Source organism: Leucoraja erinacea, chromosome 9, assembly GCF_028641065.1.
Source record: "Leucoraja erinacea ecotype New England chromosome 9, Leri_hhj_1, whole genome shotgun sequence".
Lineage (NCBI taxonomy): Eukaryota > Metazoa > Chordata > Chondrichthyes > Rajiformes > Rajidae > Leucoraja > Leucoraja erinaceus.
Window position 1 is genome coordinate 63,731,050 of NC_073385.1, and position 24,754 is coordinate 63,755,803.

Below are 24,754 nucleotides of genomic sequence, written 5' to 3' on the forward strand. Positions count from 1 at the left end.
TCAATGTAATGGAAGCAATCAGCAGTCCAGACCGCCCAAACCTAATTAGATGCTGGAATATTAGCAAAAGAGGCCATTTAATTCTGTGGAGGAAGGAACTGCAGATGCTGGTTTACACCAAAGATAGACACAAAATGGTGGAGTAAATCAGCTGGACAGGCAGCATCTCTGGAAAGAGGGAATGGGTTGAGACCCATCTTCGGACTCTGTCATTTCCACCGCAACAAATGTCATTGAAGGAGGCTTCCAAATCTCTTCGTAGAAGTTGCTTTCCAACTTCTCTTATTAACATTCCCCAGAAGATCTAGCTCTTACATTTAGATTCTGCCCTTCTCGATTCCCAAAGAGCAAAAGCAGTTGGTCTCTCTACTAATCTATTAATTTTATTATTATTTTATTACTGGTATTATTTTAATATTAATAATTAATGCTCCTTCATATCGTATAAATGTCAATGACCTCATTAATCAATGGTGTGTTTCCTCATGGGCTAAATCTATCTGTGTTGAGGCATGGTGCCCATAACTGCTCTCACTTCTCCAGCTGTGGTCTAACAGAAGGTTTTGTGATGCTGTCATATAACTAAGTCACCTATACTTTATCCTCTGGCACAAAGACCAATATCCAGCCGCTCTTGATTATTGTCTTTACCCTGTTTGTGACATTTTATTTGTTTTGTTAACATTAACTCCAGTTTTGGAGCACCATTGCTAATTGGTTGTGATTTCATGTTTCCGTGCTGCAGTCCGTGTAAGTTTGTAAAACATCATTGTAAAACTCATACGTGTGGCTGGCTGTTCTAACTCCTGTGCCATTTGTAATGATTGTAAATAGTTTTGCCTTCAACACAGATGTTTCAGACCCAGTGAGGCACACCCTGCCTGTTGCTGCTTGCCCAACTTTATAGTCAGGTCAAGAATTTGCTCTCAATTCTATGAACTTCAACATTAGTCAAGGCTCTTATAAAATGCCTTCTGCGAGTCCATGCACACAAGATAGATATTAATTCCTGCCACTACTTTAGTCACCTCTTCAAAATATCCACTCGGTTTGTCGGACAAGACCTATCTTTGCATATCCCTCTGGCTCCCTCTGATGAACAGAACAATTTTCAAGTGTTTGTTCATTTTCCTTAGTCTATAGACTTTAAGTTCTTGACAATGGATGTTGAGTTGATCGATTGGTAAGGGGGCAACACAATGTAACAACTGGAATATTACATTTGGATTAGACAGAATCAGATCTGCTGAGCTAGAAACCAGACAACTAGGCAGAACAGCAAGAGGTGTTCAAGGAAGATCGAGTAGATGCACAGCCTCTTGCCCAGAGTAGGGAATCGAAGACCAGAGGACATAGGTTCAAGGTGAAGGGGAAAAGATTTAATAGGAATCTGAGGGGTAACCTTTTCACTACAAAGGGTGGTAGGTGTATGCAACAAGCTGCCAGAGGAGGTAGTTGAGGCTGGGACTATCCCAACGTTTTAGAAACTGTTGACAAAAAATGCTGGAGAAAGTCAGTGGGTGAGGCAGCATCTATGGAGAAAAGGAGTAGGTGACGTTTCGGGTCGAGATCCTTCTTGAGACTGTTAGACAGCTACATGGATAGAACAGGTTTGGTGGGATATTGACCAAGGCGCAGACTAGCGTAGCTGGGACATGTTGGCTGGTGTGTACAAGCTGGGCTGAAGGGCCTGTTTCCACACTGTATCACTTTATGACGCTAAGAAGTTAACGTGATATAAAATTGTTCATAGCCCTAAGGGGCTGGAGCTTTTGCACGAGAGGTTAGTGTTTGAAAGAAACCAAGAGCGTCCTTTCCTCATCTATCTGAAATTGCACTGTGACATGTGCAGTCCATCTGTCTAAAGGAAGAATGTTGGATATAGTTGCATTGATTTCTACAGTGTTCTTGCTTCCTTAATTTAAAAATGGTCCCGGTCTGAAACATTGCCCATCCATTCCCCCCACAGATGTTGACTGACCCACAAAGTTAATCCAGAACTCTGTGTTCTCCTTAATTTAATCCCATGGGATGGAAGCTGTCCAGTCTCTCTATTTTTCTTAATTTCTTAAAGACATTAATTATTGTAAATCTTAATCATTGTAAATCTACCCAGATTATGTAAGTCCTTTTCTCTAATTTCACATTGGTTTCTTTCAAACACTAACCTCTTGTGCACAGTAAGTATTCATCCAAAATGCCTTCTGTTTTACCCTTGTTATCCGTTCTGAAGCAGTGAGAATGCTTCTCGTCAAAGGGTGGTGCATCTGTGGAATTCTTTGCCGCAGAAGTCTATGGAGGCCGTCAATGGATATTTTAAAGGCAGATATAGACAGACTCTTGATTAGTACGGGTGTCAGGGGTTATGAGAAGAAGGCAGGACAATGGGGTGGGGAGGGAGAGATAGATCAGCCATGATTGAATGGCGGAGTAGACTTGATGGGCCGAATGACCTAATTCTGCTCCTATTTGTTGTGACCTTATTATCACTCTGTGTTAACCAATGTAATTGGAAAGATTAATTTCAAGATATTTTGTAAATTTCCTAACTTATTCCACCCAGTGTCTCTTGATGTTTTTTTTCACATCCTGCATGTCTATATGACTTAGTGGCAGGCAGACAAATCCAGGGCAAAAATCAAAAAGGGCCACTTTTCAACATAATTGTATAAGGGGTAAGAGTGTTGTAAAAAAAAGCCTGAAGGCTCTGTGTCTCAATTCAAGGAGCATTCGTAATAAGGTGGATGAGTTGAATGTGCAGATAGCTATTAATGACTATGATATAGTTGGGATCACGGAGACATGGCTCCAGGGTGACCAAAGCTGGGAGCTGAACATCCAGGGATATTCAATATTCAGGAGGGATAGACAGAAAGGGAAAGGAGGTGGGGTAGCGTTGCTGGTTAGAGAGCAGATTAACGCAATAGAAAGGAAGGACATTAGCTTGGAGGATGTGGAATCGATAAGGGTACAGCTGCAAAACACTAAGGCCACCTAACAGTAGTAGTGGAGTTGGGGATGGCATCAAACAGGAAATGAGAAATGCGTGCAACAAAGGTAAAACAGTTATAATGGGTGACTTCAATCTACATATAGATTGGGTGAATCAAATTGGCAATGGTGCTGAGGAAGAGGATTTCTTGGAATGTATGCGGGATAGTTTTCTAAACCAACATGTAGAGGAACCAACGAGAGAGCAGGCTATTCTAGATTGGGTATTGAGGAATGAGGAAAGGTTAGTTAGCAGTCTTGTTGTGCGTGGCCCCTTGGGCAAGAGTGACATAATATGGTTGAGTTCTTCATTGGGATGGAGAGTGACATCGTTAATTCAGAAACAAGGGTCCTGAACTTAAAGAAAGGTAACTTTGAGGGTATGAGACGCGAATTGGCCAAGATAGACTGGCAATTGATTCTTAATGGGTTGATGGTGAATATGCAATGGAAGGCATTTAAAGACTGCATGGATGAACTACAGCAATTGTTCATCCCAGTTTGGCAAAAAATTAAATCAAGGAAGGTAGTGCATCCGTGGATAACAAGGGAAATCAGGGATAGTATCAAAACAAAAGATGAAGCGTACAAATTAGTCAGAAAAAGCAGCCTATCAGAGGACTGGGAGAAATTCCAGCAGAGGAGGACAAAGGGCTTAATTAGGAAAGGGAAAATAGATTATGAAAGAAAACTGGCAGGGCACATAAAACTGACTGCAAAAGCTTTTATAGATATATGAAGATAAAAAGATTAGTTAAAACAAATGTAGGTCCCTTGCAGTCACAAACAGGTGAATTGATCATGGGGAACAAGGACATGGCAGACCAATTGAATAACTACTTTGGTTCTGTCTTCACTAAGGAAGACATAAATAATCTGCCGGAAATAGCAGGGGACCGGGGGTTAAATGAGATGGAGGAACTGAGTGAAATCCAGGTCTGCCGGGAAGTGGTGTTAGGTAAATTGAATGGATTAAAGGCCGATAAATCCCCTGGGCCAGATAGGGTGCATCCCAGAGTACTTAAGGAAGTAGCCCCAGAAATAGTGGATGCATTAGTGATCATTTTTCAAAACTCTTTAGATTCTGGAGTAGTTCCTGAGGATTGGAGGGTAGCTAATGTAACCCCACTTTTTAAAAAGGGAGGGAGAGAGAAAACGGGGAATTACAGATGAGTTAGTCTAACGTCGGTAGTGGGGAAACTGCTAGAATCAGTTATTAAAGATGGGATAGCAGCACATATTGGAAAGTGGTGAAATCATTGGACAAAGTCAGCATGGATTTATGAAAGGTAAATCATGTCTGACGAATCTTATATAATTTTTCGAGGATGTAGCTAGTAGAGTGGATAAGGGAGAACCAGTGGATGTGTTATATCTGGACTTTCAGAAGGCTTTCGACAAGGTCCCACATAAGAGATTAGTATACACGGCACACGGTATTGGGGGTTCAGTATTGATGTGGATAGAGAACTGGTTGGCAGAACAGGAAGCAAAGAGTAGGAATAAACGGGTCCTTTTCACAATGGCAGGCAGTGACTTGCGGGGTACCGCAAGGCTCAGTACTGGGACCCCAGCTATTTACAATATATATTAATGATTTGGACAAGGGAATTGAATGCAACACCTCCAAGTTTGCGGATTACACGAAGCTGGGGGGCAGTGTTAGCTGTGTGGAGGATGCTAGGAGGCTGCAAGGTGACTTGGATAGGCTGGGTGAGTGGGCAAATGCATGGCAGATGCAGTATAATGTGGATAAATGTGAGGTTATCCACTTTGGTGGCAAAAACAGGAAAGTAGACTGTTATCTGAATGGTGGCCGATTAGGAAAGGGGGAGATACAACGAGACCTGGGTGTCATGGTACACCAGTCATTAAAAGTAAACATGCAGGCGCAGCAGGCAGTGAAGAAGGCGAATGGTATGTTAGCATTCATAGCAAAAGGATTTGAGTATAGGAGCAGGGAGGTTCTACTGCAGTTGTACAGGGTCTTGGTGAGACCACACCTGGAGAATTGTGTACAGTTTTGGTCTCCTAATCTGAGGAAAGACATTCTTGCCATAGAGGGAGTACAGAGAAGGTTCACCAGACTGATTCCCGGGATGTCAGGACTTTCATATGAAGAAAGACTGGATAGACTCAGTTTGTACTCACTAGAATTTAGAAGATTGAGGGGGGATCTTATAGAAACTTACAAAATTCTTAAGGGTTGGACAGGCTAGATGCAGGAAGATTGTTCCCGATGTTGGGGAAGTCCAGAACAAGGGGTCACAGTTTAAGGATAAGGGGAAAATCTTTTAGGATCGAGATAAGGAAAACATTTTTCACACAGAGAGTGGTGAATCTCTGGAATTCTCTGCCACAGAAGGTAGTGGAGGCCAGTTCATTGGCTATATTTAAGAGTTAGATATGGCCCTTGTGGCTAAAGGGATCAGGGGGTATGGAGAGAAGGCAGGTACAGGATACTGAGTTGGAAGATCAGCCATGATCATAGTGAATGGCGGTGCAGGCTCAAAGGACTGAATGGCCTACTCCTGCACCTATTTTCTAAGTTTCACAGTCAGCGGGATCTGTATATATTTTTTCTTTAATTCTTTCTTGCCTCTTATTACCATCGACTGTATCTGTAGCTACATTTGCTGGCAAACAGTTCTAGGCAAACATAGGGCTACGACCATTTTTACATTACGTTGATTTCTTGAACACCTCTTGCTGTTGTGCCTAGATGCCTGGTTTCTCAGTATTCATGAGAAATACTCAGTATTTCTCAATATTCGTGACTCTGCCAAACCCAAATTTAATGTTTCAGTTACTCGTGTTTAAGGCAGAATTACATGTGATCAATTGTTCATCACTAATCTGATTAGGTCTACTCCTAGTTACTTGTATAAATGTTTTTAAGCAGCAGTCAGTCGAAATAGGCCAGGCAGCTGAAATTAAGAGCTTTCAAACCTGCTATTAGTTGTGCAATGAAGCAATGATCTGGGCAAGTGTGCTAGACCAATGTTTATCACCAGTATTGCTGTTATAAGGTCATAAGTGATAGGAGCAGTATTAGACCATTGGGCCCATCAAGTCTACTCCACCATTCAATAACGGCTGATCTATCTCTCCCTCCTAACCCCATTCTCCTGCCTTCGTCCCATAACCCCTGACACCCATCCCAGTCAAGAATCTATCTCTCTCTGCCTTAAAAATATCCATTGACTTGGTCTTCACAGAATTCCAGATTCACCACCCTCTGACTAAAGAAATCTCCTCATCGCCTTCCTAAAGGAAGCCCTTTAATTCTGCGCCTATGACCTCTAGTCCGAGACTCTCCCACTAGTGGAAACATCCTCTCCCATCAGAGCCTGTCACTATTCTGTAAGTTTCAATGAGGGCCCCTTCATTCTTCTAAACTCCAGTGAAAACTGGCCCAGTGCCCTCATATGAGCATATCCAATGTTAACCCACTCATTCCTGGGATAATTCTTGTAAACCTCCTCTGGCTCCCCTCCAGAACCAGCACATCCTTCATCAGATTATGGGGCCCAAAATTACTCACGACAGCACAGTTTTGTTGTTGCACCCACAATCGCAAAGCAGTTTTCAGTGGGTGATCAGTCAGATCCTTTCCTCTCTTCATTCCTTCATTCACCTTTCACTTGATCTCCTGGATGCTTTGTGGGTCGATACAGAATGAGAACTGTACCTTGTGAGATTCAGATGCTTCCAGCATAGGAGAGAGAAAGCAGGATTTGCATGGCTGCAGCACCTTCCATCATCTCCCCGCATTCCAAAATTACTATTTGTTTTTGGATGTGGATTTACTGGTGTAACTGCTAATTGAAACCAAGCAGCAGTTTATACACAGCAAGATCAGTAATGTTCAAACCGAAGATAGACACAAAAAGATGGGGTAACTCAGCGGGTCAGACATCACCTCTGGAGAAAAGGAATAGGTGATGTTTCTGGTCGAGGCCCTTCTGTCTGACCCACTGAGTTACTCCAGCATTCTGTATCTAACCTCTCTGTGCGTTGTTGGTCGGAAAATATCCAAGCAATCCGGGTCGTCCCCTTGCTCAGGCTTCAGGAGTCATGACAGGGCCTTGGATTAAAATATCACCTGCTAGCAATCCAGGGTTGTGGAGCTCTTTGGGGTTGGATGGGCCTAGACCAGAGGCGGGGAACCTGCGGCTTTAAGGCGATTAAGTGCGGCCTTTTGAATGAATCCAAATTTTGTAGAACAAATCCTTTTATTTTTATTAATATGTTTTTGTTCGTCTTTTATTATTTTTATCTAAATCTTAAAATGAACGTATTTAAAATACCAAAGAGTACAAGAAGATTCAACAAAATAATCCTACATCTAATTGAAGTTTCTTGGATGCGGCTTTATTAGATTACAGCTAACTTAATGCGGCCTTCCAACATGAAAAGGTTCCCCACCCCGGGCCTAGACCTTTCTGCCTTGGGGGGAGGGGTGCTACCAACGGCACAGTGTGTGGAGTCTTTAGATTCAGATTCAGATTCAGATTCAGATTCAATTTTAATTGTCATTGTCAGTGTACAGTACAGAGACAACAAAATGCATTTAGCATCTCCCTTGAAGAGCGACATAGCAAACGATTTGAATTAAAAAAAAAAAATAAGTGTCCGGGGGGGGTGATTGGCAGTCACCGAGGTACGTTGTTTAGTAGAGTGACAGCCGCCGGAAAGAAGCTGTTTCTCGACCTGCTGGTTCGGCAACGGAGAGACCTGTAGCGCCTCCCGGATGGTAGGAGGGTAAACAGTCCATGGTTGGGGTGAGAGCAGTCCTTGGCGATGCTGAGCGCCTTCCGCAGACAGCGCTTGCTTTGGACAGACTCAATGGAGGGGAGCGTGGAACCGGTGATGCGTTGGGCAATTTTCACCACCCTCTGCAATGCCTTCCGGTCGGAGACAGAGCAGTTGCCATACCATACTGTGATACAGTTGGTAAGGATGCTCTCGATGGTGCAGCGGTAGAAGTTCACCAGGATCTGAGGAGACAGACGGACCTTCTTCAGTCTCCTCAGGAAGAAGAGACGCTGATGAGCCTTCTTGATCAGAGTAGAGGTATTGTGGGTCCAAGAGTCATCGGAGATGTTTACTCCCAGGAACCTGAAGCTAGAAACACGTTCCACCTCCGTCCCGTTAATGTGGATGGGGGTGTGCGTGCCACCTCTGGACTTCCTGAAGTCTACAATGATCTCCTTGGTCTTCTTGGAGTTAAGGGCCAGGTTGTTGTCAACGCACCATGCTGCTAAGTGCTGGACCTCCTCCCTGTAGGCCAGCTCATCGTTGTTGCTGATGAGGCCAATCACCGTTGTAGATTCATCTGCATACTTGATGATGGTGTTAGTAACATGACAGGTGTGCAGGCATAGGTTCCAGCACCACAGCCCGGGAACCTAGGGTGAGGGTTGAAGAGGTGTGCTTGTCTTGGGGTCTGCCTTCCAGGGGGGAGGGGTGCTTACCAATCGGCACAGTGTTGAATGCTGAGCTGTAGTCAGCATTTACAAAGTTCTCTGTTGTCAAGGGAACAACTTCTCCCCCTTCTGTCATGGGGTAGACTGACACTGATGACTCCCCTCACACACCCAATCACTGCACATCCCCCAAGCCTTTCCACTCGTCACTTTAATTTCATGTTGCATGTATTTTGTGTTTTTATGACCGTTGGCAGATCAATTTCCCTCCTGGGATAAATAAAGTTATATCTTGTCGTATCTTCTGTCCACTCGAGTAACTGAGTTACCAGAGCGAGTGCAAGAGGTTCTATGTAATATTGAGCTAACGCCCTCCCTCAAACAGCAAAGATTTTCAGCTTGATCTTCGACTTGGTGTTGGTGTGATCTTGCCATGCAGAAACCAGCTGAGACAACACCTACACACGGAAGCAGCTGTTGGTTGCAATGTGCCTTGAGGGTGCAAGACAGCGCTTTCTGTCCTGCACTGAGGAGGACCCGCGGTTGTCTCCCTTTCCTGCATTAACGATGCTGACTGCACCTATGTTCTGCTCCCCGCCCCGCAGGATCACACGCGTGTGCTGAGCCCCATCATCGACGTCATAAGCCTGGACACCTTCGCGTACTTGGCTGCATCTGCTGACCTGAGGGGAGGTACAGAGAGTGTTTGCCTGCTCATTATTTCCTTTCAGAGAAAACAAAGCCAAGAATGACCGGAGGCACCAGAGACTGTGAGATGTGGAGAGGATGCTTCCACTGGTGGGAGAGTCTAGGACCAGAGGTCATAGCCTCAGAATTAAAGGGCTCTTTTTTAGAATGGAGGTGAGGAGGAACTTCTTTAGTCAGAGGGTAGTTAATCTGTAGAACTCATTGCCACAGAGGCCTGTGGAGGCCAAGTCAGTAGATATTTCTAAGGCAGAGATAGACAAGTTCTTGATGAGAACGGGTGTCAAGGGTTATGGGGAGAAGGCAGGAAAATGGGATTAGGAGGCAAAGATCAGTCATGATTCAATGACGGTGGGCTCGATGGGCTAAATGGCCTAATTCTACTCCTATAACTTGTAAACGTGTGTGCAGATGCTGGCATCTGGAGCAAAACAAATGCTGGAGGAACTCAGTGAGTCAGGCAGCATCTGCGGAGGGGAATGGACGGATGCTGGCTGGCCTGCTGAGCTCCTCCAGCAGTTTGTTTTTTGCTAAGAATGGTCAGGTTCAAGTGTTGTTTTCAGATGGTCAGATGTAAGTGTGTTCTGGCTGATCCAAGAGTGGCCTTTGTAATGGACAATAATGGAAAAAATGGATAAAAACAATTTTAATCTACCCATCCTGGATGCCCATTGCTGCGTGATGCTGATTACATCTCCAATACAAAGCCGACCCATTCCTTGGTGCCCAAATGAGGAGGTTGAATGCATCTCAAATGTTTTTATTTCCGGTCTCACTGAACCTGGAATATGCAACTGATTGCAGACGTCTGTCCACCATATGGCTCATTCATTGAAACCCTATGTTCTTCCCTCTTGCCAGTTCCTTCAAATTCAGTAGTCATTGTTAGCACCCTTACACACCCACCCCACCCCCCCTTCTCACTTCCTCTCCTCTCCTCCTCTCCTCCTCTCCTCCCCTCTCCTCTGCTCACCTCTCCTCTCCTCTCCTCTCCTCTCCTCTCCTCTCCTCTCCCCTCCCTCTCCTCTCCTCTCCTCTCCTCTCCCCTCCTTTCCCCTCTCCTCTCCTCTCCTCTCCCCTCCTCTACCTCCCCTCCTCTCTCCTCTCCCCTCCCCTCTCACTCTCCTCTCCTCTCCTCTCCTCTCCCCTCTCTCTCCTCTCTCTCCTCTCCTCTCCTCTCTCCTCTCCTCTCCTCTCCTCTCCTCACCGCCCCACTCCTCTCCCTCTCCTCTCCTCTCCTCTCCTCTCCTCTCCCCTTCCTCTCCTCTCCTTCCCTCTCCCCTCCCCTCCCCTCCCCTCTCCTCTCATCTCCTCTTCTCTCCCCTCCCATCCCCTCTCTCCCATCTCCTCGCCTCTCCCCTCCTTTCCCTTCCTCTCCCCTCGCCTCTCCTCTCCCCTCCCATTCCCTCACACCTCTTCTCCTCTCCTCTCCCCTCCCCTTTCCTCTCCTCTCCTCTCCTCTCTGATGAGTAAGGATAAGGAGTTCTGAGATGGCAGACTTGCATTTAGTGTCAATTCTGCATTTAGTTGGATGGTGGCTGATCTGTACCTCCATCAGTGGGAATGGCAATACCTCCTTCAGTTACTAGCCAGTAAACCTCCCCTATCCTTATGTTAGCTGGGATGTCCCTCTGTCAGTTACTCAAGGGGTCAGGCAACATCTGTAGAGAACATGGATAGGTGACGTTTCAGGTTGGGCCCCTTCTTCATGAAATCTGAAATGTTACCTATCCACGTACTGCTGAGATGCTGCCTGACCCACAAAGTGGTGTGAGTTACTCCACCACTTTGTGTGTTCTCCTGGGCAGATGGAATCCTTTCCTCGCCACATTCCTAGAGTCATAGTCATACTCAAAAAGCACTGAAACAGGCCATTTATCCCAACCTGTTCATGTCTACCAGGTTGTCGACCTGAGCTAGTCCCATTTGCCAATGTTTGGACGATTTTGCACTAAGCCTTTCCTACTCATGGATCTGTTGTAATTATACCCATCTTATCATTTTGTCCGGCAGCTCATTCCACACATTCACCATCCTCTGAGTGCAAAATTCCCCTTTATGTCTTTGAATGAATGAATGAATAAGTTTATTGGCCAAGTATTCACATACAAGGAATCTGCCTTAGAATTTCCCCTCTCCTAAAATGTGTGCCCTTTAGTTTTTGATTCCTCTATCCTGGGTAACAGTCTGCAACCACCACTTTTTCAATGCCCCTCGTAATTTTATACACCTCTATCAGGATCCCCTTATCCTCCTGCACCCAGCGAGAAATGACCCAGCCTATCCAACATCTCCCTGTATTTCAAACCCTCCAGCCTCAGTAACATCATTGTGAAATATTCAGCTAAACAGCTGAAGTTTGCTGTTAGATCAATGCATCAGTCAAAAGATCCCACTTCTATTCTCCACATATGAAACAGATGAGAATGCTGTGGTCTATGAGAACTGCTAGTTCATTTTAGTTTATTGTCACGTGTGCAGCGGTACAGTGAAAACTTTTGTTGCGTGCTATCCAGTCAGCAGAAAGACAATACATGATTACAATCGAACCATTTACTGTGTACAGATACATGATGAGGGAATATCGTTTAGTGCAAGGTAAAGCCAGTAAAGTCCGATCAAAGATAGTCTGAGGGTCACCAAAGAGATAGATAGTTGTTCAGCACTGTTCTCTGGTTGTGGTAGGATGATTCAGTTGCCTGATAACAGCTGGGAAGAAACTGTCCGTGAATCTGGAGGTGTGCGTTTTCACACTTCTATATCTTTTGCCTGATGGGAGAGGGGAGAAGAGGGAGTGGCCAGGGTGCATTCATCCTTGGTTATGCTGCTGGCCTTGCTGAGGCAGCGTGAGGTATAAATGGAGTCAATAGAAGGGAGGTTGGTTTGTGTGATGGCCTGGGCTGCGTCCACAATTAGCAGCAATTTCTTGTGGTCTTGGATGGAGCTGGTCCCAAACCAAGCTGTGATGCATCCTGATAAAATGCTTTCTGTATGGTGCATCTGTAGAAGTTAAGGGGCTGTCCCACTTGGGCGACCTAATTGGCAAGTTTAGAAGAGTTTGAAAAAATGTCATGCTGAAGACCTCCTTCCACTATGTAGTGGGCCTCCTTCGACCTCCTTCGACTATGTTGAAGACCAGCTTCGACTAGGTACGACTAGCTACGACTAACTTCAGGAAAATTGAACACCGAATAGTGGGGAGTGAAGACGACCTCCTTCGGTCTCCTTCGACCTCCCTTCGACTATGACGAAGGCTATCTACGCCTACCTTTGACCACCTTCGACTACCCTTGATTACCTACGACGAACATGCCGACCTACTACAACCTACTACGACTAAACCTACGAGTAAAAAAAGTATCGATTTTTTCCATGGCGACCTTTTTTTTACTCGCTGGCATTTTTTAACATAATGAAAAAAAACGGCGCGACCTAGCTGAGGCCTCGAGTACGCGGAGACGACTCTGGAGCATGAAGGAGAGTTACGAAGACCTCCTACAACCACGTGTCGACAATGCTGCGAGTATGAGTCGAGGGCAAACTCGCCAGAACTCGCGGATTAGGTCGCCCAAGTGCGACAGGCCCTTTAGTGAGAGTTGTAGGGACATGCCAAACTTCCTAAGCTTACTAAAGAAGTGCTTCAATACCTGCTCAATGCTCTGAATGCCACAAACACTCTATTTTTAAGTTTTTACAGTATGTATAACAGTCAGCCCCAAGAATCTAAAGAACCAAATCCAACCAGTATGTTTTCTCAATGACATTTCTCTATGATTTGGACTTTAATTGGCTGTATGTGTGTTGATTTCCCTGCCGCTTGCAGTTGCTTGGTGTTGAGGAGTGATCCTAGATCTTTTGATGATCTTCTGGGGAAGATGAAAAAGGTTGGAATAATACAAAGTATCCACCCACGGTGGAGGAGAGGGCAGAGGGTGCAGGGGAACAACACATTCAAGTAACACATCATCCTGACTTGAAAATATAGCTCTAGCCTTTCATCATCACGGGATCTGGATCCAGGAACCCCTTCCCCGTCAGCACTTGTGGGAGCACCTTCACCAGAAGGATTGAAGAAGGCAACTCACCACCAGATTCTTAAGGGCAATTCAGGTTAGGCAATAAATGCTGGCCGTGCCAGTAATGCTCAAATCTTACAGCACGGTGGAGCAGCAGTAGAGTTGCTGCCTTACAGCGCTTGCAGCACCGGGGACTTCGGTTCGATCCCGACAACAGATGCTGTCTGTACGGAGTTTGTACGTTCTCCCCATGACCTGCATGGGTTTTCTCAAAGATCTTCAGTTTCCTCCCACATTCCAAAGACATACAGGTTTGTAGGTAAATTGGCTAGTGTGTGTAGCCAATCCGATGTGTGTAGGACAGTGTTAATGAGCGGGGATCGCTGTTCAGTGCGGACTCGGTAGACGAAAGTCCTGTTTCTCTAAAAAAAAAACGGACAGGGAGCACGATGCAAAGAGGGAGATACAAGTACCGAATACTTGAGCCAAGGCACTGGCCTTCTTCAGCTGACTTTAGCAAGCTGGTTCTCAGCAGCTATTCCTCCCAAGATTACAATAAATTGCAGAGAGTTGTGGATGTAGCCCAATCCATCATGCATCTAGCCTCCCCCCCTCATTTCCACTTGGTGCTGTCTTTGGGCTGGAAAGCAGGCGACGTAAATAGGGACCACTTACACCCTGGTCATTCCCCTTTCTCCCATCTGACATTGAGCAGATGATTCAAAAGCCTGAACGCATGTATCACCAGAATCAAGAATAGCTCTCTCATATCTGTCTTTTAAACAAACCTCTAAAGAGACTTGTAGTCCTGATACCTCATTGCAGCTGTTGCACTTGTTTCACCTGGTCTTTCTCTATAGCGATAATATTATTCTGCACTCTCTATATATATTTTTTGCATTACCTGTTGTACTCATGTATGATAGTATTCACTTATGGGATTATCTGCCTGGATAGCATGCTAAACAAAACTTTTCACTGTTTCTCAGTACACTTGACAATAATAAACTAATACCTATGCCAATAATGTATTCATCCTATTGTGCTTCCCTTCGCTCTTCCTGCAGGATTTGACTGGAGTTTGCACTTTAAGTGGGAGCAGATGTCCATTGAGCAGAAGATGGCGAGATCAGACCCAACTCAATCAATCCGGTGAGCAGTGAGTGAGAGGTGCCATTAATTCCAACTTTTGTTGCCAAATGAATGTCACGGCAGCTGCAGTGCATCACAACGGGTAATACTGTTGAATTAACTGCCTCCTCTGATGCCCCCAACAATCAACTTTAGTCAGGAGGAGAAAGAAAATGAACAGACTGTGAGTGTTACGTGGAACACATTCGAGTTCATCTTTAGTTTAGTTTAGAGATACAGTGCGGAAACGGGACCTTCACCCAACCGAGTCCGCACCGACCAGCGATCCCTGCACAATAACACTATCCTACACACACAAGGGACAATTTACATTTATACCAAGCCAATTTACATACAATCCGGTACGTCTTTGGAGTGTGGGAGGAAACTGAAGATCTCGGAGAAAATCCCACGCGGTCATGGGAAGAACGTACAAACTCCATACAGACAGCACCCTTAGTCGGGATCGAACCCGGATCTCCTGCGCTGTAAGGCAGCAACTCTACCGCTGCACCACTGTGCCACCCCGTGTCGATCTCTTTACCATCGATGCCCAACATTTTCACTGATCTGGTTCTTGTTCTGGAACCCTGTCCTTGCATTAAACCTGGGACATTTTCATAATTTTGGCACATCACCCCATCAACTTCCTCTTGCGAGACCTCTCCCCACTGCTATCATTCTTTCACAGTGCCATATGCCGTTTTTCATAAAGGCAAACAGACTGGTTACAGAAAGGCAGAGGTGGTTTGATTACATGGGTAGGAAAGAACTGCACATACTGGTTTCAATTGAAGATAGACACAAAATGCTGAAGTAACTCAGCAGGACAGGCAGCATCTCCGGAGAGAAGGAATGTATGACGTTTCGTACTGAAGAAGGGTCTCCAACCAAAACGTCACGCATCCCTTGATCAGACTTTGCAGGCTTTACCTTGCACTAAACGTTATTCCCTTGTCATGTATCTATACACTGTAAATTGCTCGATTGTAATCATGTAATGTCTTTCTGCTGACTGGATTGCACTCAGTAAAAGCTTTTCACTGTACCTCGGAAGACATGACAATAAACAAAAGTGAAACTGAAGTTTCATGTAACACGTAAGAGACCTAAATCCCACTGGAATTGAACTCCAACTTTTCTTTGTTGGAAATATGCTATTTTTTGAAATTTGCTATTCAGCCATGGTGCTTCTCCCTATTAACCATAATTCAGGGTGTAGGTGGTCCATACATTTTGAAACCATACTTTCAGTCTCAAATCCAAATCAGAAGAATCCTCAAATTCACATTTCTGATGCAGAGCATTCTCTCAGTCTGACTGACTACCTTAAGCCTTTGCAGAGAGTTGAAGATGAACTATCTCCACAACTATACAACTTGAAACACGTGTCTTCTCACTTTTCCAGTTCTGATGAAGGGGCATGGATCATTGAGTTACAGCATGAAAACAGGCTGTATGGCCCAACTTGACCATTCTGTCCAAGATTCTCAATCTAAGCTTGTTCCATGCATTCATGTTTGGCCCATATTTTTCTAACCCTTTCCAATCCATGTACCTGTCCAAATGTCTGTTAAATGTTGTTATAGTATCTGCCCTAACCACTTTCACTGGCAGCTCATTCCATTAAGTACCAACCTCCGAGTGGAAATGTTGCTCCTCAGGTTTCAATTAAATCTTTTCCCTTCACTTTAAACCTATGACCTCCGGTTCTTAATTTGCAGATAATGACTGTGTCCATTCACTCTACCTGTGCCTCTCATGATTTTATACACCTCTATAACATCCTCAAGGAATAAATAGGTATTGAAGAAAGGTCCTGACTTGAAACGTCACCTATCCATGTTCTCTCGCAATGCTGCCTGATCTGCTGAGTTATAGACAATAGACAATACGTGCAGGAGTAGGCCATTCGGCCTTTTGAGCCAGCACTGCCATTCAATGTGATCATGGCTGATCATCCCCAATCAGTACCCCGTTCCTGCCTTCTCCCCATATCCCCTGACTCTGCTATCTTTAAGAGCCCTATCTAGCTCTCTCTTGAAAGTATCCAGAGAACCGGCCTCCACCACCCTCTGAGGCAGAGAATTCCACAGACTCACAACTCTTTGTGAGAAAAAGTGTTTCCTCGTCTCAGTTCTAAATGGCTTAAATGGCTTTGTGTCTTCTCAAGGATTAAAGCCTTATGGCCCTGTCCCACAGTACGAGTTCATTCCAAGAGCTCTCCTGAGTTTTAAAAAAATCAAACTCGTGGTAAGCACGGAGAATGAACGTAGCGGGTACGTAGGAGCTCGGGAACGTCTCTTTGCGGCTCGTAACGCTAACGGTAGGTACTCGGGAAGACTCGCTAACGGCAGGTAAGCTCGGGAAGACTCGTGAAGATTTTGCAACATGTTGAAAAATGTCCACGAGAGCCCCAAGTACTGACGAGCGGCCATTACCGTAAATCTCCGAGTTTGAATCAGGGCAAACTCGGGAGAGCTCTTGGAATGAACTCGTACCGTGGGACAGGGCCATTATCCTGCCCAGCCTCTTCCTATAACACATCCCTTAAGTCTGGCAACATGCTTGTAACTCGTTTCTGCACTCTTTCCAACTTGATGGCATTTTTTCTACAACAGGGTGATCGAACTTGTACAACTGCATCAAAATGTTCCAACTTCTGTGTTCAGTACCCTTATTAATGAAGGCCAAAGTGTCAACCACTCTGTTTACCTGTGTAGCTCTTTCAGGGATCTAAATACTTGTACTCCTAGGTCATTTTCTACAATGCTCTCTATAAAAACATTATCTCTCTCTCACTCCTTAACAAGCTCAATGCGTTCTACGCACTCTTTGATAAGGAGAACACTGATGTGCCTTCCCGAGCCCTCATGGCCCCTGATGGTATTACAATCACAGTCACTGAGGCCGACGTCAGAAGATCCTTCAGGGGGGTGAACTCTCGGAAAGAATCTGGACCTGATGACCTAGTCGTGTTCTTAAAACCTGTGCAGACCAACTGACTAGAGTTCTTGCGGGACATCTTCTACCTTTCATTACTGAGGTCTGAGGTTCCCATCTGCTTTAAGAGGGCATCAATAATATCAGTGCCCAAGAAGAGTAAGGTGACGTGCCTCAACGACTATCTAGCGGTGCACCGACGTCCGTGGTGAGGAAGTGCTTTGAGTTGTTGGTTATGACGCAAATCGGCTCCTAGCTCAACAAGAACCTCGACCAGGACTGTATAACTGGACACAGTCCATAAAATCGTCTTTCCTGTCTGTCCTGTAGCCAGACCCCGTCTATTCCATTCCTTATCCCTCCACGTGTCCAGCCTTGGTCAATAATTTTCTGCTTGGCCCTTTGTCAATATCCTAATTATGTTTTCAGTTTTAAATGTTTTGCTTATCTATTCCATTCCATTATCTTTCCACACAGTGACTGTAAACTAATTGGCCTGCGGTTTTCAGCACTTGTCCAATGTTTACGTTCCCATTTGCAACCTGGCAGTTCTCCCAAACAAAACTATTTGCACATATTCCCACTCTTCTGCCTTACAATTTGCCTTCCTCGCGCCAGTTTCCTGATAAATCATGTGGTAGTAATTGTGTAATATTCCCATCGTTATCTGTACCCAATTGTGTGCAAATGTTAGAGGCACTATTCCTGCCTTAAGAAGTCTGAATAAGGATCTCGATCCAAAACATCACCTATCCCTTTTCTCCAGAGATGCCATCTGACCCATTGAGTTGCTCCAGCTCTTTATGTCTATCTCTGAGCTTTATCTTTCTGTAGAATACTTTTGCTATTTTAAATATGTTTCTAAATAAGTTATTTTAGTGATTTTCAATTGTTTCAATTATATTTTAGACATTTCTTAACTCCCTGCTTAACCTCAATAATTAACTTAACCCTATAATTATCTTTCCACTGTAATTATTGTGATTTTCTTTGGATTTTTCTTTTATTGTAACATCATTTTGACTATTTCTATTGATCAATGCTATGTCAATTGTGATAATTTATTCTTGCTTTTCATTGGATAGATTTCTTCTGGATCCTAATTGATTATTTATTTTATGGTTTCATGCTGCTATTCTATATTTCCCTTCTGCTTTAGTTTAATTTAGTTCAGAGATACAGCACGGAAACAGCTCCCCACCGAGTCCACATTGACCAGTGATCCCTGCACATTAGCACTACCCTACACACACTAGGGACAGTTTTACATTTATACCAAACCAATTAACCTAAAAACCTGTACGTCTCTGTTGTGTGGGAGAAAACCGGAGCATCCAGAGAAAACCCACGTTGATCACGAGGAGAACGTCCAAACTCCGTACCGACAACACCTGTAGTTGGGATCGAACCCGGGTCTCTGGTGCTGTAAGGCAGTAGTTCTACCGCTGCGCCACCATGCCACCCATACTGAAATTGTTTCAGTTTATACCCCTTAATTTCATTTTTACCCCCTTAAAAACAGCAAATGGTTTTTTGGTCCTCACATTTCTATATTTCCTTACAATATTCAGTCCATCGAGTTCATGCCGGTACTCATCCTAGTTCATTTCCAATTAACCCTCTCCTTTCCACTCTTCTCCTGTGCCACTTATTTAAGGTTTAAATGCTCCCACTGAGTGGTGAACCTCATGCTGGATTGTCTGGTATGGGCTTTGAAACCCACAGCCCTTCAGCGCCACTGAGCCACGGCTAACTATCTTTGCTTTATCTCTACAGCACCCCTGTTATCGCTGGAGGGATCTTTGTCATCAATAAATCCTGGTTTAACCATCTTGGAAAATACGACACGCAAATGGACATATGGGGCGGTGAAAACTTTGGTGAGAGTGCTTGCCTGTTTTGCCTGGTTTAGTGGGTGCCTGCAACACAGGATTGTAACGGTCAGGTTATGGAGAAAATATTCCAAGAAAACCTCATCAGCTATTCATCTATCACCATGGGATGATTTGTTTCCAAATGAGAGAGCAATCGGTCTGTTTCACCTCTGATACTCCCACACACCCTCAGGCCTACATGTAACAGCTGGGCGGCATAACATGGGCAGCACGGTGGTGCAGCGGTAGTGTTGCTGCCTTACGCCGCTTGCAGTGCCGGAGACCCAGGTTCGATCCCGGCTACGGGTACTGTCTGTATGGTGTTTGTACGTTCTCCCCATGTGGAGTTTGCATGTTTTCCAGTGACCGCGTAGATTTTCTCTGGGTGTTCCAGATTCCTCCCATATCCCAGAGATGTGTAGGTTTGTAGGTTTATTGGCATCTGTAAACTACTTCTAGTATGTAGGGGGTGGATGAGAAAATGGGATAACATAAGACAAATGGGAACAGGTGGAATGTGAAATGGTCTGTGTGGACATGATAGCATGAAGAGCCTGTGTCCATGCTATATCTTTTAATCAATCAATCACTCAATCAATAAAATATGACACTCAAAATGCTGGAGTAACTCGGCGGGTTACACCGCATCTCTCCTCAGGCAAGACAGCACGGAGGCACAGCGGTAGAGTTGCTGCCTTACATCGCTTACAGCACCAGAGACCCAGGTTCGATCCCGACAATGGTCGCTGTCTGAACGGAGTATGTACGTTCTCCCCGTGACCGTGTGGATTTTGTCCGAGATCTTTGGTTTCCTCTTACATTCCAAAGACGTACAGGTTTGTAGGTTAATTGGCTTGGTGTAAATTTAAATTGTCCCTGGTGTGTGTCGGACAATGTTAATGTGTGGGGATCGCTGGTCGACGCAGACTAGGTGAGCCAACAGGCCTCTTTCCGTGTTGTATCTCTAAACTAAACTGAACAGTGTATAACAGTTTTATGCTTATATCACATTACAGATGAACAGCACAACGCTGAACATGATAATTCTGCTGGCCACGTTTCAACTTGAACCACCCCGTCCACTCATTACCCCAGGATGCACCAATCCACGCTTGCTTCCAGGGCAAACTCTCCATTTTTAATTCACATCCATATATTCATAATTCTTCCTGGCCACTCCCTCCGCCTCCTCCTGTGGGCTCCTTGAGCATGCATCCCACTGAGATCACCTTGTGTCCAAGCCATACTCACCCCACCATGTGATGCCTCTGGTTTCAGCTCCCAAGAGCGACACATTCCTCCCTGAAAGGCTACACCTCCTTTCCCCTCCTGTTAGACACTACTTGCATCCCATCTCTTTGACCAAGCTTTAGTCCCGGATTCTAGAATCTCATGTCAATTTATGAAGAGCTTAGACAGGACAATAGGGTTAGGAGGGAGAGATAGATCAGCCATGATTGAATGGACAAAGAGCAAAAAAAAGGCCATTCAGCCCACCAAGTCCCTGCCGATCATGTACCAATCCCATTTACTAGAACTTGGTTTATAGCCTTTTATGTCTTGGCGATAGGAAGGAACTGCAGGTGCTGGTCTACACTTGAAGATAGACACTAAATGCTGGAGTAACAGCAGGACAGGCAGAATCTCTGGAGAGAAGGAATGGGTGACGTTTCAGTTCGAGACCTTTCTTCAGACTAAGAGTCAGGGGAGAGGGCACTCTCATCGGAGAGAGGAGGAGAACTGTCTTGGTGATGTCTTGGCGATTTTAGCCAGAGTACCTGCCTCCACCTCGGACTCAAGAAGTGCATGCTATACTCCAATTATCATCTTGGTGAACCATTCTTCCTCAGATCCTGTCTCAGCCTCTTACGTGTAATCTTCAAACAAAGTTGTTTCAGGATTATCGACACAAAATGCTTGAGTAACTCAGCGGGTCAGGCAGTATCTCTGGAGGGAAGGAATATTGGTTGTCGTTGTCCATTGCTTTTGAAGCTGCCGGTTACAATGAGATTAATATCCATAACAAAAGAAATATTTCATCAGGTCATGGGTGATGGTTAAATTTAGCTCTTTCAGCCCATCAAGTCTACTTCGCCATTCAATCATGGCTGATCTATCTCTCCATCCTAACCCCATTTTCCTACCTTCTCCCCATAACCTCAGACACCTGTACTAATCAAGAATCTATCTATCTCTGCCTGAAAAATATCTATTGACGCGGCCCCCACAGCCTTCTGTGGCAAAGAATTCCACAGATTCACCACCCTCTGACTAAGGAAATTCCTCCTCATTTCCTTCCTAAAGGAATGTCCTTTAATTCTAAGGCTAATGGAAACATCTTCTCCACTTCCACTCTATCCAAGCCATCGAGAAGGGATCTGAGGAAGAGCAACATCAACCAGAGGGTGTTTGAATGTAAAATGCAATACCTGACTTTGCCTTCCATCACAGTGGGTTCACTGTGATGGATGTTTGTGTGAATTTAATTGTGTGTATGTCTGTAAGACATTGTCTTTGTTTGTATGGCTGTGTAAACGAAATTTCGTTTGAGTCTCACTGGGGCTCAAATGACAATAAATTTGTATTGTATTGTATTGTATTGAAGAGGTCATGGAGGCAGGGCAATAATCAACCTAAACCTATCCTTCCACATTTAAATATCCAGTTGAGCTCTTGAATTGCCATGGTTATGGGGAAAATGGTGGTCAACAGGATTATTGTTGACAGGTGCTTGATGGTTGGTATGGAGGTGCTGGGCTGAAGGACTTGCAACTGTGCTGTAATGCTCTGTTACATTCCCTCACTCGTAGTATGCAGCTGAGTTGGAAAGTTGAGGTACCTTGCTTGTGTGGAAGATTGAAACCAGAAGACACTGCTGTGCTCAATCCCAAACTATGAATGAATGAATACTCTATTGTCACATGTGACCAGTCACAGTGAAATTCTTTGATTTGCACACACTAGGTATCACCACATAAAGGGCACCGACAGTTACAAAATATCCCGCGCCAGGTTCTCCGTTGTTCACCCACCCCCTCCTTCATGGTGGTCCCCCCACGCTAGGTCCTCCTTTATTTCTCTCCTCCCTCATGGCAGCCCCCACCCACGCTGTATAGTGCGAGCCATTTTATAGGCACCCCGCAGATAACAACAGGGGTCCTTCCATTCCTGAGATCAGTCTGCAATCTGGACTGCTCATGAATTGGACATAAACAAAAACAAAACAGTGTGTGGGAGGGGGAGGGGGAGGGGGAGGATGATGCCAGCAATCGATTTTCACTCCAGTATGAAAACAGTGTCAGAGTTATACATCATGGAAAGAGGCTCTAAAGAGTCGACCTGCGCTAGACCCATTTGCCTGTGTTTGGCTCATATCCCTCTAAATCTTTCCTACCCATGTACCTGTCCAAATGTGTTTTAAATCCTATAATTGTACCCGCATCTACTACTTCCTCTGGCATCTCGTTCCATGTACCTCTGTGTGAAAACGTCACCCCTCCGGTCCACTTTCAAACTTTCCCCTCTCACTTACACCTAACCCCTCTATTTTCCCAGTCCAACACCCTTGGAAAAAGACTGCGACCATCCACCTACCTATGTCCCTCATGATTTTATAAAACTCTACCAAGTCACCAATATGTATAACTGTTAACCCTCAAGTCCAGGCAGAATCCTGGTGAATCTTTTCTGTCATCCTCTCTAGTTTAATAACATCCTTCCTATAGTGTGGTGACCAGAATTGCACACAATATTCCAGGTGCAGTCTCACCATTGTATTGTACAGCTGCACTCTTGAAATGTAGTGATACGGCTCAGAAATAGGCCCACCGGGTCTGCACCGACCAGCGATCCCCGCACATTAACACTATCCTGCACACGCTAGGGACAATTTACATTTTTACCAAGCCAATTAACCTACAAACCTGTATGTCTTTGGAGTGTGCGAGGAAACCGAAGATCTCGTAGTAAACCCACGCAGGTGACGGGGAGAACATACAAACTCCATAAAGACAGCACCCGTAGTTGGAATCGAACTCGGGTGTCTGGCAATGTAAGTGCTGTAAGGCAGCAACTCTACCACTGCTCCACCGTGCCAACCCAGTGAGTGACGTTTAGGGGGAGGTCCAGTGCCTGAGTGATTTAGGGTGTGGTGTGATGGTGGGCTGATCCATTTGGGAGGGATTGATGATTTTACCTGCTCCTGCCACGGGAGCCCGAGGACTGTGGTCACCCAGCAGCCTGGGCCACGGCTGCCCATCGAGTGGGTGGCAGGCAACTCCTGCAGCCTGACTGCTCATCGCTCTCACTGATCCTCTGCTCCCTTCCAGAGCTGTCGTTTCGTGTCTGGATGTGCGGAGGAAGTCTGGAGATTGTTCCCTGCAGCCGTGTTGGCCACGTCTTCCGCAAGCGGCACCCATACGACTTCCCCGAGGGCAACGCTCTCACCTACATCAGGTCAGCATGAAGGGCACCCCCCTTCCACTAGCGACAACCCCTGGCATGTGCGACTTAATGGGGAGCAGGGGTTAGGCAAGGCTGCAGACCATCCAACGATGGCCCCTGGCCCGCAACAGGCCAAGTCCAATGACAACTCAGTCCAGTGAAGGCCTACATCCAGTCACGCCTTTCATCCAGTGATTGCCCTCCATCCCATAACTGCCCTCCATCCAGTGATAGCTCCATATCCAGCGATGACCCTGTATCCAGTGGTGACCCCTCATCCAGTGACTGTCCTCCATGCAGTGATCACAGCATCCAGTGATGGCTCCACATCCAGCGATGACACTGTATCCAGTGGTGACCCCTCATCCAGTGACTTTCCTCCATTTAGTGATCACAGCATCCAGTGACTGTCCTCCATCCAGTGTTCACAGCATCCAGTGACTGTCCTCCATCCAGTGATCACAGCATCCAGTGACTGCCCTCCATCCAGTGATGACCTTATATCCAGTGACGGCTCCACATCCAGTGACGATCCTGTATCCATGACTACCCCACATCCAGTGAAGCTCGATGTCCAGTGACAGGCCCATATTCAATGATGGCCCCATCTAGTGACAGATCACCCGCTCATCCAGTGACGGCCCCATGCCCAGCAGCTGATCATGTAAAGATCTCACAGGGATCGTGTGAAGTCCATCAGTACAAAAAGAGGGTGCTGGAAACACAGCAGGTCAGGCAGCATCTGTGGAGGGAGAATCAGAGTTAACATTGCAGCTCAATGATTCCACTGGTGAAATGTCATCAACCATTACACATGGACATTGTCCTCTCTCGCCAGATGTTGCTTTGCCTCCTGAATATCTCCAGAATTTACTGTTCGCATTTCAATTTTCCAGCAGCTGCAGGTTTTTTTGTTTTTTATCGAAACTAAAAAATCTAAATAATGTTGGCTGAGCATTTTAAAGGTGGAGAATAGTTTGGGACGCAGGTTAAAATGGGAATGTCATAAGTCTACCGCTGAGCCACCGTGCCGCCCCAGTGAGAGACGTTTAGGGGGAGGTCCAGTGCCTGAGTGATTTAGGGTGTGGCATGGCGGTGGGTGATCCATTTGGGAGGGATTGATGATTTTCCCCTGCTCGTGGCCGATCTGGTGATGGTTCTAGTCTGAAATGTGCCCGACATTCAGGAAGTGATAGACACAAATTGCTGGAGTAACTCAGCG

The 24,754-nt window shown here is 45.4% G+C and overlaps 1 protein-coding gene across 1 annotated transcript in view; it reads left to right on the top strand.

The window, feature by feature from the left end:
* The window catches only part of galnt16 (UDP-N-acetyl-alpha-D-galactosamine:polypeptide N-acetylgalactosaminyltransferase 16), a 125,952-nt gene that overhangs the window by 82,946 nt on the left and 18,252 nt on the right, over nt 1-24,754 (top strand). Inside the window, exons 7-10 of the mRNA XM_055641014.1 lie at nt 9,026-9,113; nt 14,209-14,293; nt 18,992-19,095; nt 23,418-23,544. Of these exons, the coding sequence (XP_055496989.1) occupies nt 9,026-9,113; nt 14,209-14,293; nt 18,992-19,095; nt 23,418-23,544 (404 nt within the window). The remainder of the gene's footprint in view (nt 1-9,025; nt 9,114-14,208; nt 14,294-18,991; nt 19,096-23,417; nt 23,545-24,754) is intronic.